At 44.3% G+C, this 18,871-nt stretch overlaps 1 protein-coding gene across 1 annotated transcript; it reads left to right on the top strand.

The window, feature by feature from the left end:
• Positions 1-367: 367 nt before the first annotated feature.
• On the top strand, positions 368-17,291 carry CRYM (crystallin mu). Its single transcript, XM_029222187.1, has 8 exons — positions 368-622; positions 1,132-1,285; positions 3,160-3,222; positions 6,433-6,534; positions 10,649-10,832; positions 14,198-14,319; positions 15,024-15,108; positions 16,952-17,291. Exons 1-8 carry the CDS (start codon positions 453-455, stop codon positions 17,014-17,016), a joined length of 945 nt encoding a protein of 314 aa, XP_029078020.1. The 5' UTR covers positions 368-452; the 3' UTR covers positions 17,017-17,291.
• The last annotated feature ends 1,580 nt before the right edge of the window (positions 17,292-18,871 follow it).

Here is an 18,871-nt window from a genome sequence, read left to right as displayed (position 1 = left end):
ATCTAAGAGCTGCTAAAAAGCAGGCAATAATTTAAGAAATAAGGGAGCCCATCATTGTTTGCCCCCATCTCCCTCTGTCTCCTCTTTCCCAGGCAGCAGGACCTAGACAGCAAATAGTGGAGTTGGGGGGAGGGAAGAAGGTAGGGCGCCAAACTAACATGTTTTGCAAGGAATGTGACTACAGCTAACTAGAGGAATTGAGAAAGTGGACCCAAGAATACTAACTGCCAGCCAGCCCGCCGCGTCACCTCCAATCTTCGGGAACCTGTGTCTGGAGCGGACCCAGCTCGCCCACCCCTGCGGATGGGGGTTGGAGGAAACCGGCTTTGCTCCGCCCCCGGAGCTGGGCGGTGACCTGTAGGCGGCAGCGCGCCCTGGGCGCTCTCGCATAGGGCACAGCGCTGGAAGCTCGGATCCCCGTGAGCTCGCGGAGGTAGAAGGTCCGCGGCGACATGAGCTCTGTGCCAGCGTTCCTGAGCGCGGCAGATGTGCAGGACCACCTCCGCAGCTCCAGCCTACTCATTCCGCCTCTGGAGGCGGCTCTGGCCAACTTCTCCAGCGGCCCCGAAGGAGGGGTCATGCAGCCGGTGCGCACCGTGGTGCCCGTGGCCAAACACAGTGGGTGAGTGAGGAAGGCCGGGCCAGGGTCTGGAGAAACTGGAAAGGAGGAAGAGGAGGGGTGAGAATGGAAGCAGCGGGAGGAAGGAAGGGAGGGCTTACCTAACCACTGCTAATAACAGCTCCCACCTGATTTTTGCAACCCACTGTGTCAAGTGGGCGCTTTACAGGAATTACCTTGTTTAATTCAACACACTCCATATATAGGTAGGTATTGATGCAACGTTTACTGATGGGAAAACCGAGACTCAGAGAGGTGAAGTGAAGTACCCAGGGTTACGCAGCTAGTAAGTGGCAGAACTGGGGTGACTTTTCTCATCCAGAGCCGGATTCTTGAACGTACTCAGCATACTGCCAAAGGGAATGGCAGACGGATGGGGGTGGGGGTGGGGGGCGAGGGAGAAGGCCAGTAGGGCATTGAGCCAGGAAAGAGAAAGGAAGGGACATGGGGACTTGATAGGGTACCTCAGCATTGACCGGAAGGGGTTGAAGCTGCTCCCTCTCTTCTTGTAGTTTCCTGGGGGTCATGCCCGCCTACAGTGCAGCAGAGGACGCCCTGACCACCAAGTTGGTCACCTTCTATGAGGGCCACAGCACCACCTCCACTGTCCCCTCCCATCAGGCCACTGTGCTACTCTTCCAGCCGAGCGATGGCTCCCTTCTGGCGGTGAGCAACTCCCTGGCCAGGGGTGGGTCAGGGCCCCTGTGCACAGAGCTAGGCTCAGAAGTTGGTTCTCTGTTGACCAGGGGGAGTTTTGAGTGTGGCCACCCATGACCCTCTCTGAGTGACTGGATGCCAGTGACAGTGAAGGCTGTCTGTGACCGTGTACCTGATTCCAGAGCTGCCTAAGGATGTATAACCCAGCACCAGAGCCCACTGCTGCTTTAAGGGTGTGACGGTGTGGAAGTAATAATCTCGTCATTCTTGTAATGTTCTTGTCCTACACCGGTTACTCCAAATATACAGCTTGCACAAACCCAGTAGCCAAGGAGACGTTTATTTAGTGCATCTCTGCAATGTGGAGTTACGTGAGTTACAGAGTAGGGGTGCTCTCTAATACCTGGGAGTTTTTTTCTAAGGGGTACACAATGACCTGTTTTAACATTTAATGATAATATCAAAAAATAGTAGTAGTCCAAATTTATTAAGCACCTTGTGTGCGTCAGGCACTGTTCTAAATACTTTGTGTGTGTTAATTCTCTTAATACTTAGAACCACTCTGTGAGGTAAAGTAAATTTATTACCTCCATTTTGCAGATGAGAAAACTGAGTCATAGAGCAACTATGCCAAACTTACCAAAATTTACATAGCTCATAGTGGCATGGATGGACTTCACACCTACTCTGTGTAAGTCCAAGGCCTATACTGTCTTAAGACTATGCTCTACTGCCTTTCTCACTGCTGTTTACTGAGCACTTATCGTGTACCAGGCAGGAGAAATTGGTCTCATTCAATTCTGACAACACTTCTCTGCGGGAGTTTTTATTACACCCTCACCTCCCCACCCGCTTTCTTTTGAGGTTCCTGAGGCTCAGAGCATTAGAGTCACTTTGCTTGAAGTCACACAACTGGTTAGTGAAAGTGCTTTGTGCCCTCCAGCCTAGCTCTGAGGCCAGCCGGTTGAGTCCTCATCAGGGACAGACTCCTTAATCCAAACCACCCCTGGATCCTTAGACTCTCCTCAGAATTTCTGGTTCCCCAAGGAAGCTGCCCATTTATGACTCCCCTGAAAAGAGTATGTAGTATGGAAATGGCATCCATACTACCTACCAACAGTGCTTCCTCAGGAAACTGGGACCACCTCAGGCTTTGGAACTAAATGACAAGGCCTGAGATTCTTCCCGAATCCGATCAGTAGCCAAGCAGCTCACTTCCATGTCCATAAAATGAGAGTACTGATACTACTTGGTGAGGACCAATTGAGATGATTAATATAAACAGAGAACAGTGCAAAGGATGGGAGTTATTACTAGCAAGGCGTAATTCAGAATCACCTGGGGAGCTTTTAGAAACAACAGTGTGTGGGTCCCATCCCTAGTGTTCAGATTCAGTCAACCTGAGTGTTGTGTCTGGTCATCTGTATCTTCACAAACCTCCCCACATGTGCAGGAGGAGTTGAGAGCCCCTGAGATAGAGTTTCAGGGCCCTTGCACAGATGTCAAGTGACTTACTCTTATTCCTGAAGTTTCTCCTTAATTTGATGTTTTGAGAATCCCAGGGCAAGTAAAGCAAATGGGCAATTCTTGAGGGCTCGCCATATGCTAGATGTTTTCATGTATGCCAGTGCATTTAATCTTCACAAAAACCCTCTGAGTGGCTGCCATTATCTTTGTTTTTACAGGTAGGAAACCGGTGCTTAAAGATTAACATATTTTTTCAAAGTTGCATTTCTTATAAGTGGAGGGATTGTATCCAGGCAAAGCGTTCTCTTTATAGAATATTATGATGCTTCCTAGGGCTAACACTTTTAGAGCGTCTTCTCTCTGCTTAAGTGGTGGATAGGGGTGCCCCTTGTTCACTGTCTCTCCTTTCCTCCAAGGTCATGGATGGAAATATCATAACTGCAAAGAGAACAGCTGCAGTGTCTGCCATCGCCACCAAGGTGAGATTAGTGCCTGGCTGTGCTGAGCTGGTGGGTGGGATTGAGTGTCTCAAGTTTGAATGTCTAAGGTAGAAGTGAGGAACTCATTTGGAACTTCTTTGGGCATAGCTGGAACTTCATATGCCAAATATGGGATGTCAGCTGAGCACAGTGATTCACGAAATGATTGGCTACCATTTAATGAGCCCAAGATTCCAGGTACCTCACATGTGCTATTCCTGATCTTCACACCAACCTTGCAAAGTAGATATGATTATCTTCATTTGCCAGGTATAAGGAATATGGCTCAGAGAGGTTGTGTGAGTTGATCAGGGTCACACAGCTAACAAGTGGCAGAGCAAGAATTTAAAACTTGATCTCTCTGACTCCCAGGACTGCTTTCTTTCCCCTCTACCACACTGCTCCTGGCAAATCAGTGTGGTTGCCCCATAGGCCAGAGTCAGTACTGCACAAGAAGCAGAGGGGGAGATAAACAGATCCAAGCCACACAGATGTATCCATTCAGCAAGTATTGACTGAGATCCTACCACATATCAGGCACTGTTCTAAATGTCAGAGATGTGGTACTGCACGAAACAGAGAGTTACATGCAGAGGGGAGGTGGGACAATAAATAAAATAAAAAATAAAATACATAGTATGATTTGCTAAAAAAAATAATTAACCAACAGCAAACCCCTTTTGAGTTTACTAATAGGCTAGGACTTGCTTTAAAAAAAATAACACGCCCACCCCCACCACCAGCTAGAAGGATGAAAATAAAGCAGAATTGAGAGCATTGGGAAGGGGTGATATTTTAAATTATCGAGGAAAGACCTCACTGGGAAGGTGATATTTGAGTAAAGACCGAAAAAGAAGTGAGTGAAACAGGAAGAGGGGAGGAGCTCTCCAGGCAGAAGGAAAAGCAAGTGATAGAGGTGATGATATTTCTAAGCAGTGCAAAGGCATCCTACAAGAAGAACGGTAGTTTTAGAGGCTAGGGTTAAGAAGACGAGGTATCTGTAGGAACAGTTAAAGGCTGGAACTTTCACATTAGAGGTCTGGGAATGCCGGTTTGTGAGGCCTAAGCATAAAGGAAATGTGGGGTCTGTCGGAGGGCTGGAGGAGAAAAGACCAGGTGTTCAAACTGTGAGTGTGTTAAGGTTTTCTAAACACATGATGGGGAGGGAAGACTGTGGGGATAAATCTGGTAATTATATAGGAAGGGAGTAGACTACAGTGTGCAGCTTGATGAACTGGCTTTGAAAAATTATATGCAGACCCAGTTCAGATTGAAATGATCAAGGGACTCTGAAGTATGTTCCCTGGTAACTTAGGAACAGAGGGACTCTAACAATACTGCCCTACATTTGAAAAGGACTTTGATCTTTTCCAAAATAATTTCCAAACCATTGTTTGAAATAAATCAATTTTTGGATTTCTGGGAGGAAGGCAGAACAAGTATTACTGGCCTCATTTTGTGCAGAAGGAAATGGAGTCTAGGGTTTCCTGTAGTCAGACAACCCAGGTAGCTGTGGGTCTTCTCGTCCCAGATCAGTAGTTTCCGACCCAGGCTACGCAGGAGCAGCAGCATCTGGGGAATTTTTTTTTTTTTAATTCGGACTCCCAAAACCACTGAATTGAAATCGCTGAGGGTAGGGCCTAAGAAACTAGGTGTTTTGGTTTTTTATGGTGTCTGGTTGATTCTGATGATCAACCAGGTTAATTCTTCTATCAGAGGTTAAAGGTTACTTTACAGGATACTGCAACAATTTCTGAAGCCCACGTGTACTTCCAAGAATAGATTCATATTAACTGAGAACAGAAAAAAAAAATTAGTTAAGGAAAAATTACATAATTCTCCTTATTGGACAGGAGCATAAGATTACTAGTCTTGTGGATATTGTCATTTTGAAAACTTTTCAAATCAAGGTTCTTTGAACTATAGTTGATGGCACAAAATGCTATCTCTCCTTCTGCAGCTACAGGAGACATCATCTCTAATCACCTGCCAATATTTGAGACTCCTTTTTGCAGTGATTAATAATTAAGAATACTTTCATTTTTAAGGTTGCACTCCAGAATCTCAATAATTAGCATTGCAAGAAAGAGCAACCCCAAGGAGCTCAATTTTTATTAAATGAAATAGAGGAAAGGCAGAAGACGGTCTTATTGAATATGGATGGTTTGAGGAGCAAGTGTTGTCATTCCTCAATGCCAGTTGTTCTTAACTGAAAACAATTTGGCCAGCTGCCCCAGAGACAATTAGCAATGTCTGGAGACAGTTTTGGTTGTCGCAACTGAGGACAGAGGGGGTGCTAATGGACAGAGACCAGGGATGCTTCTCAACATCCTATAATGCACAAGACAGCCCACCCACCTGCCAACAAAGAATTATCCAGCCCAAATATCAGTAGTGCTGAGGTCAAGAAACCCTGCTCTGTTTCTCATAGGTAATGGTAGATATGTGCCAATTCTGTGCAAATAAGACTGTCTCTGTTTTCCCGGGGCTTACATACCAGTACAGGAAAATAAATTTGTAAACAAACAAGTGCTGTGAAGTGGTGAAATCTATCAGGGTGCTCAGAAAGACTTTACTGCAGAGTTGATCAGAGAACCTCACTCACAAATAAAGACACACATACACCCTTAGCAGGTGCCACAAATGCCATCTCTACATCCCTCTTTAAAGGAAGACGGAGGCTGAGTCAGGATCAACAGAGAGTGGGCACAGCAAATATAGCTGAGAACCTAGGCTCCCAAGGATTCATGGATTCCAGAAGCAACTAACAGCTCTCAGAAGTAGGTGTGGCTTATCACGCCCCTGAGATAGGGTAGCACAGCAGAAAGCATGTGGGCTTTGGAGAATGAAAGATGTGGTTTTAGAGCCGCACTGTGCCATTCAGTAGTCATAGGGCCCTGAGCAAGTTACTTAACCTCTCTGGACCTCAGTTTCTTTATCTGTAAGAGGAGGATAACAATGGGAGTATCTAGCTCATAGGGTCGATTTTCTGGACTAAATGAGATCATGAGGCTTAAGCACTGGCATATGTTAGGTACCCAATGAAGGCTCCTTCCCTCCCTCCCCACTCTGTGGAAATGGAAATACACAATGACATCTCCTTGATTGCCTGAGAGGTCTTGAAGTTCACCTGATTCTCAAACTGTATTTGATCTTCTCCTGGCTCCTAGAGTCTCCCTTGACCTTTTCTATCTCATTTCTCTCAAATAGTTTTTGAAACCCCCCAGCAGTGAAGTGTTGTGTATCCTTGGAGCTGGCGTCCAGGCTTATAGCCATTATGAGATCTTCACAGAGCAGTTCTCCTTTAAGGAGGTAGGTCCTGGGAGGGTTGTGGAGGAAGTAGCAGTGACCTTTCTCTGTACTCCTTTGTTACAGTGTGGGTTATGCTGAAATTGTCAGGTTGAGAGTCCCACCATCCAGACCATTCTTTTTTTTAATATAAATTTATTTATTTATTTATTTTTGGCTGCATTGGGTCTTTGTTGTGGTGCACGGGCTTCTCATTGTGGTGGAGTCTCTTGTTGCAGAGCACAGGCTCTAGGTGCGCGGGCTTCAGCAGTTGTGGCGCACAGGCTTAGTTGCTCTGTGGTATGTGGGATCTTCCCAGACCAGGGATCGAACCCGTGTCCCCTGCATTGGCAGGTGGATTCTTAACCACTGCACCACCAGGGAAGTCCCTAGACCATTTTTTTTTTTTTTTTTTTGCTGTACGCGGGCCTCTCACTGCTGTGGCCTCTCCCGTTGCGGAGCACAGGCTCCGGACGCGCAGGCCCAGCGGCCATGGCTCACGGGCCCAGCTGCTCCACGGCATGTGGGATCCTCCCGGACCGGGGCACGAACCCGCGTCCCCTGCATCGGCAGGTGGACCCTCAACCACTGCGCCACCAGGGAAGCCCCCTAGACCATTCTTTTAACGATTTGCCCAGAAGTCCCACTGGACGTGAAGAGTTGGGGGAAAGGCCTGAATCACCCCCTCCAGTTTCTCAGTTTGCAGGGTATGCCGAAGTACGCAGAGAGCCTACTCGGTTACTTAAAGGATTGTGTCATATCCATTACATACATTCAGGTGTTCTTTTGGCCCCTTTCTATTGTTTCTCTTAGGAGAATCTGGGGTCCTTAAGTATTCAGGCTTAGGGATCCAGGAGCTGGGAATGAGGCCTAGAGAGCAGGAGGCCACAGCATGCCTTCTGCAGCCTAGATGTTAGTCTACTTTTCCCCATTCTGGCTGGCTCACACTTCCTATTATTTCTGATACATTTGATGCTACTTTTATTTTTTTCTATGTGTGTGAGAGGGGTGGGGTATGATTTCTTATGATAAAAATAATACTTCTGCTTTGAGAAATGAAGACTGTAATGAAGAAAACAAAAGAAAAATTCCCTTTTATCTGTTTTCAAAGACAAGTAGTTAACATTTCCAATCTCTCTCGTCTTTCGTAACATAGCTGTATGGTTTTTCTCTGCTTTTTTTATTAAAGTATAATTGACATACGACATCTTATTAGTTTCAGGTGTACATTGTAGTGATTTGATATTTATATACATTTCAAAATGGTCACCAATGTAAGTCTAGTTACCATCTGTCACCATACAAAGTTATTACAATATTATTGACTATATTCTCCATGCTGCACATTATATCCCCATAACTTAATTATTTTGAAACTGGAAGTTTGTACCTGTTAATCCCCTTCATCTGTTTTACCCATCCCCCAACCCTCCCCCTCTGGAAATCACCACAAGTGGTTTATTTATTTATTTAACTTATTTATTTATTTAACATCTTTATTGGAGGTTATTTATTTATTTATTTATTTTACAATGGTGTGTTAGTTTCTGCTGTATAACAAAGTGAATCAGCTATACGTATACATATATCCCTATATCCCCTCCCTCCCTCCCCCACCCCTCTAGGTGGACACAAAACATCGAGCTTATCTCCCTGTGCTATGCAGGTGCTTCCCTAGCTATCTCTTTTACATTTGGTACTGTATATATGTCAATGTTGCTCTTTCACTTTGTCCCAGCTTACCCTTCCCCCTCCCCGTGTCCTCAAGTCCATTCTCTACATCTGTGTCTTTATTCCTGTCCTGCCCCTAGGTTCTTCAGAACCTTTTTTTTTTTTAGATTCCATATATATGGTCTAGCATAAAGTATTTGTCTTTCTCTGTCTGACTTACTTCACTCTGTATGACAGACTCTAGGTCCATCCACCTCACTACAAATAACTCAATTTCATTTCTTTTTATTGCCAAGTAATATTCCATTGTATATATGTGCCATATCTTCTTTATCCATTCTTCTGTTGATGGGCACTTAGGTTGCTTCCATGTCCTGGCTATTGTAAATTAATAGCCAGGACACAATGCTGCAGTGAACATTGTGGTACATGTCTCTTTTTGAATTATGGTTTTCTCAGGGTATGTGCCCAGTAGTGGATTGCTGGGTCATATGGTAGCTCTATTTTGAGATTTTTACTGTTTTCCATAGTGGCTTATCAATTTACATTCCCACCAACGGTGCAAGAGGGTTCCCTTTTCTCCACACCCTCTCCAGCATTTGTTGTTTGTGGACTTTTTGATGATGGCCATTCTGACTGGTGTGAGGTGATACCTCATTGTAGTTTTGATTTGCATTTCTCTAATGATTAGTGATGTTGAGCATCTTTTCATGTGCTTTTTGGCCATCCGTATGTCTTCCTGGGGAAATGTCTATTTAGGTCTTCTGCCCATTTTTTAATTGGGTTGTTTGTTTTTTTGATATTGAGCTGCATGAGCTGCTTGTATATTTTGGAGATTGATCCTATGCTGGTCACTTCGTTTGCAAATATTTTCTCCCATTCTGTGGGTTGTCTTTTCGTTTTGTTTATGGTTTACTTTCATGTGCAAAAGCTTTTAAGTTTAATTAGGTACCATTTGTTTATTTTTGTTTTTTTCATTACTCTATGAAGTGGATTCAAAAAGTTATTGCTGTGATTTATATCAAAAAGTTTTCTGCCTATGTTTTCCTCTAAGAGTTTTATAGTATCTGGTCTTAAATTTAGGTCTTTATCCATTTTGAGTTTATTTTTGTGTATGGTGCTAGAGAATGTTCTAATTTCATTTTTTTACATGTAGCTGCCCAGTTTTCCCAGCACCACTTATTGAAGAGACTGTCTTTTCTCCATTGTGTATTCTTGCCTCCTTTGTCAGAGATTAATTGACCATAGGTCTGTGCATGGTCGTCATGCCGAGGGAAATGGAGGTGATATATTATTGTGGTTTTGATTTGCATTTCCCTATGTTCCAGTGATGTTGAACATCTTTTCATGTGTCTGTTGCCCATTTGTATGCCTTCTTTGGAAAAATATTTATTCAGGTGCTCTGCCCATTTTAAAATAAGGTTGCTTTATTTTTTAATATTAAATTTTATAATTTCTTTGTATATTTTGAATATTAACCTCTTAAAGATTTAATCATGTTAGATATACACAGTTGTATGTACTGTATTTTCACTGCATGTTGTAACACCATCACTTTTCCAGATTACTTAATTTTTGTATGGTATTTCATATTTTTCTATCAAGCAAGATGGTATAGTTAACCATTCTCTTATAAATGGACATATTGTATTGTTTTTCACCTTAGTTAATGAACTTACTCAGACATAACATTTATTTCCATATTTATTATATTTCCTTATGAGAGATTCTTTAGGCCTTATTTTCAGTTGAAGGCTGACAGCTGCCACCACAGACATCAAAATCTGTTAAGCAAGCTAGCAAGTCCCCACCTCCTGGTGATGCCAGTGACCCACCCTCTCCCGCCAGCGCTTCCCAGGAATCTAACTGTAGCTATTACTCTTGGCCTTCTACTCTGCTGCACCATTCACTCCTGAAACCCTTCCAGATTTTAATTCCCTACATATCCTTCAGAGATCAAGCTATTCCAAGCACAGCCCTGCACATCCTGTTTGTGAATCTCATACCTGTTATGACTCCTTTACAGACTCCCAAACATAAACTGTGAGTTTGATACTGACTTTGCCTGTTATCATTTGCATTTTACAGACATGAAAACTTAGGCTGAATGAAGTTAAATATACTTCAGAAACAGTAAGTGACAGCAAGGATTGATTCTAAGCCTGTCTAGCTCCAGAACTTGCTCTGCTAATCATTAAGCTATATAGTAGCTATTAAGCTACTGAGGCTGTGTGTCCCAAGCTAGAAGTGAAAAACTTCCCCCCTTCTTGAAAGGGGAATGGGATAGAGAAAGGTCATTTTCAAATATCTGGCCCAGACAAATGTACATTCACCATACGGAATGATTTAAATAACTACAGCCCTAACCCCAGAGTGGTTCAACTTTTCCTTGCACCCCTGGGCTTAATGAAACATAAACAGCCAAATAATCATGGCACCAATGTCCCTCTTATTACCCCCAATGAAGGTGAGGATATGGAACCGCACCAAAGAAAATGCAGAGAAGTTTGCGAACACAGTGCAAGGAGAGGTACGGGTCTGTTCATCGGTTCAGGAGGCTGTGACCGGGGCAGATGTGATCATCACAGTCACCATGGCAACGGAGCCCATTTTGTTTGGTGAATGGGTGAAGCCCGGGGCTCACATCAATGGTAAGCAGAGTGGCTCCATGAGCCTTGGGTGGCCAGACTCTCCCTTGGCTGGACCAAGGGGGCTGCATCTGCAGAGCTGTTTTACTCATGCAAAATGCTTGAGCTTTTTAATGGCCTCAGAAATATTTGAGTTCTGAAAAAAATGATACTCCAAAATATGAAACAAAAATCACAAACCTGAAACTAATAAATTTAATTAAAGTTTTATAAAGTGTATCATTATAGCAAAGCATCAGTTATGGCTCAGTTCTTAAATGTTATGAAATTTAAATTACAAAAGCCAAATGACTCACTTGTTCTTTAACAACACTTGGAATTACAAAAACAAATTTTTTAAAATTACAACACTAAAGACATTTAATGTGACAAGTGGATGCTTTTTAATATGTGGGATAGGATGGTTGGGACTCTAAACATAAGAGTTCCTGGGGCCTCTGAAGATCCTCAAATGGCTCTGGGGGTTATAACAAGATCTGGTCTATATTGAATACTTACTATTGCAGGTGCTGTTCTAAATTCTTTGTATGTACTATATCACTGAATCCTCACAACAACCATATGAAATAGGAGCTATTATTATCATGACCCCCATTTTACAGGTAGGTAAACCAAGGCATGGAAAGATTAAGAAACTTGCCCGAAGTCAGAGGTTCTTAGAGGCAAAACTGGGATTTGAACTGAGGTAATACACCCTCAGAGCCCAAGATCTTAAATGATACCCTATGTTATCTTTCAATAAGAAGACTGGATTCTGATGAGCAAACAATTGAAGACTCAAGAATTTAAACATGGTATCAGTGCCCCATGTTTTAGTGACAAGCACATAGTGTGAACTCAAAATCTAAAATGTCTGCACACACGTGCAAGGGCCAAGTTCATTCACGAATATGTATTGAATCCCTACCATGTGTCAGGCACTGTTCTAGATGCTGAGGAGGCCACAGTAAACCAGCAATCAAGATCACTGCTTTCCCGCTGCTTACATTCCAGAGAAGGGAGGTAGACAACAAACAAGTAAACGAATGGATGAGCTAGATGGTTCCAGCTGAGGATAAGTTCTATAAAGGAAACAAAACGTGGTATGATTGAGGAATGGGCCATAGCAAATTGAAGGTCTCAGCCTGTGTGGGACTGGTATTATGAATGTGGGTCCAGGGGGTAGGTCTTACTCTTCATAAAGCCAGACTCGAACAGTAAGACCATTTCTGGAAGGACTTAGGGAATCAAGAGAAACCAGTTCTTGGTGAAATGGACAAGAGCTGAATCTTCAGCAAGACTGACTTGATATTTTTTCAGCTTTTTCTTTTTTTTTTTCCAGCTTAAAACAGCACATATTTATTATCTCAGTTTCTGTGGTTAGGAGTCTGGGCATGGGTTAGCTAAGTCCTCTGCTCACACAAGGATGAAATCAAGATGTTGTTCAGGCGGCAGTCTTATCCAGAGCCCGGAGTCTTCTTCCCAGCCCACATGGTCATGGCAGGTTCCTTGTGTTGTAGGACAAAGGTGCCCTTTTCCTTGGGGCTGCTCTCAGCTCCTAGAGGCTGTCCACATTCCTTTTCATGTGGATGCTCCACCTTCAAAGCCAACAACAGAGACTATCCCTCATGTTGGATCCCTGTCACACTTTGAGTCTCTCTCCAGGAAGGAGAGTCAAGCCATCTCATATCTTTCCCTAGCCTAAAGACGAAATTGGTTTATGTATTCACAGAGGCATTAAATATACTTAAGTATGTTGTAAGTGCAGTCAACAGGGAAACACCAACAACAGATTTTACTTACTTTACAGCTTGGCTAAAGATACGCGCAATTCCAGCCTCCCCTGCACGTCCCTCATCCTATCCCTGCAGCCCAACAGCCAGCGTCTGACCCTCACCCATTCTCGCCCCACTGCAGGAAGACCAAGGCCCAGCCCAAGTCAAGCCCCTCCCTTTGCTACCCGGACCATCTCCATCAGCCTGAGTGGCCTTATGCAGTCCTTCGAGAACTCACCCTGCTTCCAGATTGGGGGCAACAAGAGCAATCAGAAGAGGTGGCTTGAGAAGCTAGGGTTTTTCCCACCAGCTTATGATTTATTTATGAGCTTCATTAGTTGGTGCTTCTGTTCTATAGAACTTCTCACACAAACAGCCTTCAAGATGGACATTTTGACACCACTCTCTTTGAAAATTAGAGTGAGGGAGAACAGCAGGAGAGGGAACAAGTAGAGAAAACTGGATGGCAGTGAGAGAAGGCTTGTAAATGCTGCCTTATATTTGTATAAAGCTTTATAGCAGTTTCCAAAGACTGGCTGGCATGGGCTGGATCCAGCCAGCAGATGTGTTTTTTTCAGACCATAGAGTGTTCTGAAAATCAAGAACTAACACATGCAAAGAGATTTCCTGCTTCTCTTTTAAAAAAGGAGCAGGGGTAGGGCAGGCTTTCTAACAGTGGCCCTGCATTCTCACATGGCAACAATTAGCTTGAGCTGAACAATAACTGTCCGCTTTAGAAGGGTCTGCTTTCTTCTCTGTACCTCAGTCTCCACCGTTTCCAATCCACTTCCTCTGACCAGTTCTGCTCATTTTCATTACCTTCCTGGCCCTGCAGGCAGTTGGTTGCAGCCTCTGCGTATTCCTGTGTTCCAGTGCCAGGAGTCATGATTCCTTGGATTCATCATTATGGTTCTGGGCTCTGCAGAGGTTGTGAAACCTTGGTGCCAGGGTGCAGCCAGTTTCCTCTTTATTGGGGCTTCTCTCTGACCCTAACACTGGGCTCTTTTCTCGTGAATTAAGAGAGAAGTGGTTGGGGGTGAGGGATGGGAATGATTGAAGAACAAGCAGACAGACAGAGATAGAGGAGCGTGGGGTCTGAATAAGCTCCAAGTAATGTCTCTGTTTTAGGGGTTTTGTAAGGAAGTCTCTGTTCCTGATAAGTGGAAGAAGCATGAAAGGCATGTACTGTCTCAGAGCTATAGATGCACTTATTAGATACTTAACCTTGGCATGTACCACTTCTTTGAGCCTCAGTTTGTGTACTTTTTAAATGGGAATCAGATGTGAAGTGTGCTTGTGAGGACTATAAATAGTATGTGTGAAACATCCCACAGATAGTAGGCACACAGTAAATGAATGCTAAGTTGCCTCAAAATCTTTTTTTAGTAATGAGAATGGATATGAAATGGAAAGGAAAAAATGCCTAGGTATCATTCTTATTAGTGAATTCAGTCTCGTCGATTGGGAGGGAGTTGGCCTGGGGAAATGGGGCATTCCACATCTGTTCCCATGTGTCCTCTGTCACCTCCTTTTCCCCACCCCTTTCATTCTTTGGAGTGTTTGGTATCCCTTGTGACCATTTCTAGGCTCAGGGTCTGTTTTGCTGTCTCTTAGCCATCGGCGCCAGCAGACCTGACTGGAGAGAGCTGGATGATGAGCTCATGACACAGGCTGTGCTGTATGTGGATTCCCAGGAGGCCGCCCTGAAAGAGTCTGGAGATGTCCTCTTGTCAGGGGTGAGCCTCCTTTCTGGTGGGCTGTTGCCTGGATGGCCTCACCTGGATCCCAGGGTTTCATTAACACCCCCTTCTGTCTGGCCTGCTTCAGACCTTGGTAACCCTTACCTCTTTGTGGGATGACAACTCCCAAACATCTCTCAACCTTTTCTAATCCCCTCCCAGAATAATGTGGAGGTTATGTGGTGATGTGTTTTCCTGTCCCCTTTGCCTGAAGAGAGCGGCTTGATGGACTTTTCTGTTGGACTGGGCTGTCCTATAAAGCAGTAGGATTGGAAGATAGGAGCCTGTTACAGCCTGGAATCTTCCCCAATGTGGCCAACAAATTAGGACTAGGGTTGGCCACTTTCTGGCCTTTTTTTTGGTAATCAGGGCATAGAGGCAAGAAGGGGGCTGCCAAAATGAGTGTTCAGATAAGAACAGGCCTATTTCCTCACTGACAGTATCCTGGCAGGACATTCCCCTGGCTACAGATTTGTATCTCTGCAATCACAGTATCACAGAGGCAGATGGTACCCGCACCCGCCCCCCCCAAAAAAAGGTTTAAGGTGGAGGCTTCCTTCCTGACATCATCCAGTTTACAAAAGGTCCTTTTATCAAGTTTATCCCTTATCCAGTTCAGGGACACACTGTCCTGGCTTCAGAAGCTGGCCCTGAGCAGACATTAGCCCCATGGCCTGGGTCAGTGTGTGTTCATTTGACAGGCCGAGATCTTCGCTGAGCTCGGAGAAGTGGTAAAGGGAGTGAAACCAGCCCACTGTGAGAAGACTACGGTGTTCAAGTCTTTGGGTAAGAGCCATTGCTCCCAAGGCACAAACTTAACCAGAGCACAAGGTAGGTTTACCCACGGGTGGGAAGAGGAATGGGTCAGCAGGCTCCACAGCTGAAGCATTGTGAAATCTATCACTCAGGTCAATTATTTACGTCGGCATAGTGGTGAAGCCCATGAACTCTGGAACTGGTCAGTCCTGGGTTGGATTCCTTTCTCTGCCACTCCCTGGACACGCGTCCTTGGGCAAGTGACCTCACCTCTCTGAGCCACAGTTTTCTCACCACCTGTTCCCTGGAGTTTTTGTGAGAATTAAGTGAGATGTGTATATAAAACAGTGTGCACACAGCAAGTGTCAGCATTAAGACAATGACACTCAGAAGAAGATATCCTTCAGAGATGGGAGGACAGGAGAAAAAGATGTTTAAAAACAGGGAGCTTAAGAGAAATAGCAGGGAGCCCCAACCTGACAGAGACCCAGACGGGAAGTACAGCCTGAGACCTTTTTTCCCCCTCCTTCCCTACCTTTCTGCTTGCTGATTTAAGAAGGTCTTCAGTGGGGAGCCCCATTACTACCTGAGTTAGCACAGGCAGAAGCCCAACAAAGAAGGGGCTCCCAGCGGCTGGTTTGCCCCTCAGCCCAGCTCTCCCATCCCACCAGATTTAAGGAAATGGACACACGTGGTAACAGAGCTAATATTCAGCTCCTACACCTAAAATATTGAAATACTCTCAAAATGGTTGGTAAATATTTGCTGCCCTGAGCCCCTCAGCCTCACCAGACCTTACATATTTGTTAATGATTAAGCAACCAAAGCTTTAATGCATGGCAGAGTGTTGAGTACTCTGACCACCCAGCACCCATGCCAGTCAGTCAGTATCCATGCCTTGCCATCTGTTAAATATTTTTTTTAAATCTCATGCACAGAAAGACAGGCAAACACAGTATAAGCTTTATCTAGAGCTTGGTTCAAAGACATCACACTGGTCTAGCTGGGTCTGAAAGTCTCATTGTTCCTAGCAGATCAGAGGTCAGCCGGCTCCCTTCAGGAGACACAGCACTGCATAGCCCTGCTCTACACTTCTGAGCAATTTTTACTTTCTCACTTTTGGGGACTGGTTTATCGGCACATCCGTTCATCTAGCAGGTGCATATTAAATACCTGCTATGTATCAAGCTCCATACCGGGTGCAGTGGTAGCTACAAAAGTTAATAAAAACCGGCCCCTGGCCTTTAAGAACATATGTCCATTCAAGCTTAAGGTATGTGCCCAAAACTATAAGACAAAGGGTCCGTTGCTGAAGGATTCAGGGTTTGGACTAGACCAGAGGGTCCAACAAACTGCAGACCACGGGCTAAACCCAACCTACCACCTGTTTTTGCACAGCCCACAAGTGAAATGGTTTTTACATTTTCGAATGATTGGGGAAAAAATTAAGAATGTTTCGTGACATGTGAAAATTTAAGAAATTCAAACTAGAGTGTCCATAAAGAAACTTTTCTTGGAGCACAGTCAGGCTCATCTGTTTCCCTGTTGTCTATGGCTGCCCTTGCACTCCAATGGCAGAGTTGAGTAATTGCAAGTAATTGGCCCACAAAGCCTGAAATCTTTACCATCTGGCCCTTTACAGAAAGTTTTCTGACCCCTGAACTAACGTCTGAAGGATACGTAAAATTTCTTTGGTGGGCGTTTCTTGCCTTGTTCTGCCCTTTGCCAATACTTCAAGCCTGAACTCACCTCTGGGTATCAGTCCTTGTTACCCTGATGGACACTGTATCAGGGGACTGCCAGTTCTGGGATCTGGGCTGTTTGAGGAAAAGTTGTTCTGACAAAAGGTGAACCAAATTTCTGTCCATTCCAGGAATGGCGGTGGAAGACATGGTTGCAGCCAAACTTGTGTACGATTCCTGGTCATCTGGTAAATAAAACGAAGGAACTTTGTGTTGAATGGATGCTACAGCTCAAGGGGTATTAAACTAGTTGTCTCATAATCTCTAGATTAAATGAGGGAGCCCAGTGATCTATAGCTTTGTGCTTATCCTGTCTTAACCTTAAATAATGAGATCCCCTTTTGTGTTTGTAGTTAGAAAGCAAAACTAAGTGGCCATTCTCTGTTATGCCAGATTATATTAGCACTCCCTTTCCCCTGTATTTCACTACCTTTTGTAATCCCTTGAAATAAAGCTTTTTCCAATTCTGCAGTTCTTGCTTTGGTAACTTCCATCCCTCACAGCAAGGAAAGTGAGGGGATGAAATGCTCCCGTTCACTCCCTGCAGGAGCTCCGATGGCTATAGTTAAATTTTTCCTATTTTATTAATTGAGATACAATTTACATATCATAAAATCCACCAGTTTAAAGTATAGAATTCAGTGTTTTCTAGTATATTCACTGGGTTGTGCAACCATCACCACTGTCTAATTTCAGAACATTTTCATCACTCCACAAAGAAACCCAGTAGCCATTAGCAGTCAGTCCCCATTCCCCCTTCTTCTCAGCCCCTGGCAACCACTAATCTACTTTCTGTTGTTATGGATTTGCCTTTTCTGGACATTCATATAAGTGGAATCATATATTATGTAGCCTTTTGTTTCTGGCTTCTTATAATTGAAATTTCAAGGAACAGCAGAGCTTCTCTATTGGTCAGAACGCCTTCAGTCACAATCGGTAGAGACCACAACTCAAACTACCTTAAGCTGAATGAATGAGTGAAGAATGGGATTCATTGGCTCTTATAATCAAGAAGTACACAGGTAACTGGTTTCAGCTATAGCTGGATCCAGGGGGTCCAAGGTGTCATCAGGACCCAGTCTTGCTCTCTCTGTTCCTTGGCTCTGTTTTCTTTGGTGTTGGCTGCATTATCAAGTAAGCTCTCCCCTGATAGTGGCAGGATGGGTGCCAGCAGCTCTTGAATCATAGTCTGTCCTCTTCAGCAACCTTGGCAGAAAGAGACATTCTCTTCCTTAACAGTTAAAAGTCTCAGAATGGAGACATACCGGACCATCTAGGGCCTATGCCCATATGCATAACTAACATAGTGGCTAAAGGAAATGGAATATGCTGTTTGGCCAGGTCAGGCCCATATGCTTATTATCCCTGAACCACTGCATCATCCAGGGGGATCTAATTCCCCTATTATCCAGGCCTGGGTCACATGCCCCCCCTTGAAGTCAGTGGTGCAATCAGCCCATCTGACCGCATTAGCTAACAAAAGGAAAGGGGTCTCTTACCAAAAAGGGGGAGGACTATATTGGGCAGGCAAAATCTACAGGTGTGCACTACAGTATCATTGTTGAAGGGCCATTAGGAATTATCCAGTCCAACCTCTTCAACTTACAGGTGGGAAAACTGAGCTGCAGCAATGCTTTCCTCAGGTCCCCTGGGTTACTAGCAGAGCTGTGTTGTCCGTGTCCTGTCAAAGACCCATTCAAATACTCTCTCTCCAATCCCTAGGCTGGTTATAAGTCAGCAGCAAAGAGAAGCATATTATTTTGCTTTGTTTTCTTACCCAAATTCCTCCTGGCAGGTCCTCTTCATGCTGTAGGTAGCTTACCCAAAAGTTTATCATGTTTGCCAGACTGTCTAGCCTTTGTGCTAGAACAAAATACCCACGTGATCTGCTCTGCACACCTCAAGTGACTATGGAGTCTTCCTGGGGATCTTAATGGTCACAACTCTAAGGATGTGTAGAGAAGGGTGTGTGACGATGAGATTATCAAAAGCACCTTAACTTATTCATAGGTTTCTTCTTTCATTCATAAGAGTCCCTACAATAACTCATG

Source organism: Monodon monoceros, unplaced genomic scaffold (assembly GCF_005190385.1).
Source record: "Monodon monoceros isolate NGI ecotype Baffin Bay Population unplaced genomic scaffold, NGI_Narwhal_1 Super_Scaffold_13, whole genome shotgun sequence".
Taxonomy (NCBI): domain Eukaryota; kingdom Metazoa; phylum Chordata; class Mammalia; order Artiodactyla; family Monodontidae; genus Monodon; species Monodon monoceros.
This window is presented reverse-complemented; position numbering and strand designations above follow the sequence as displayed.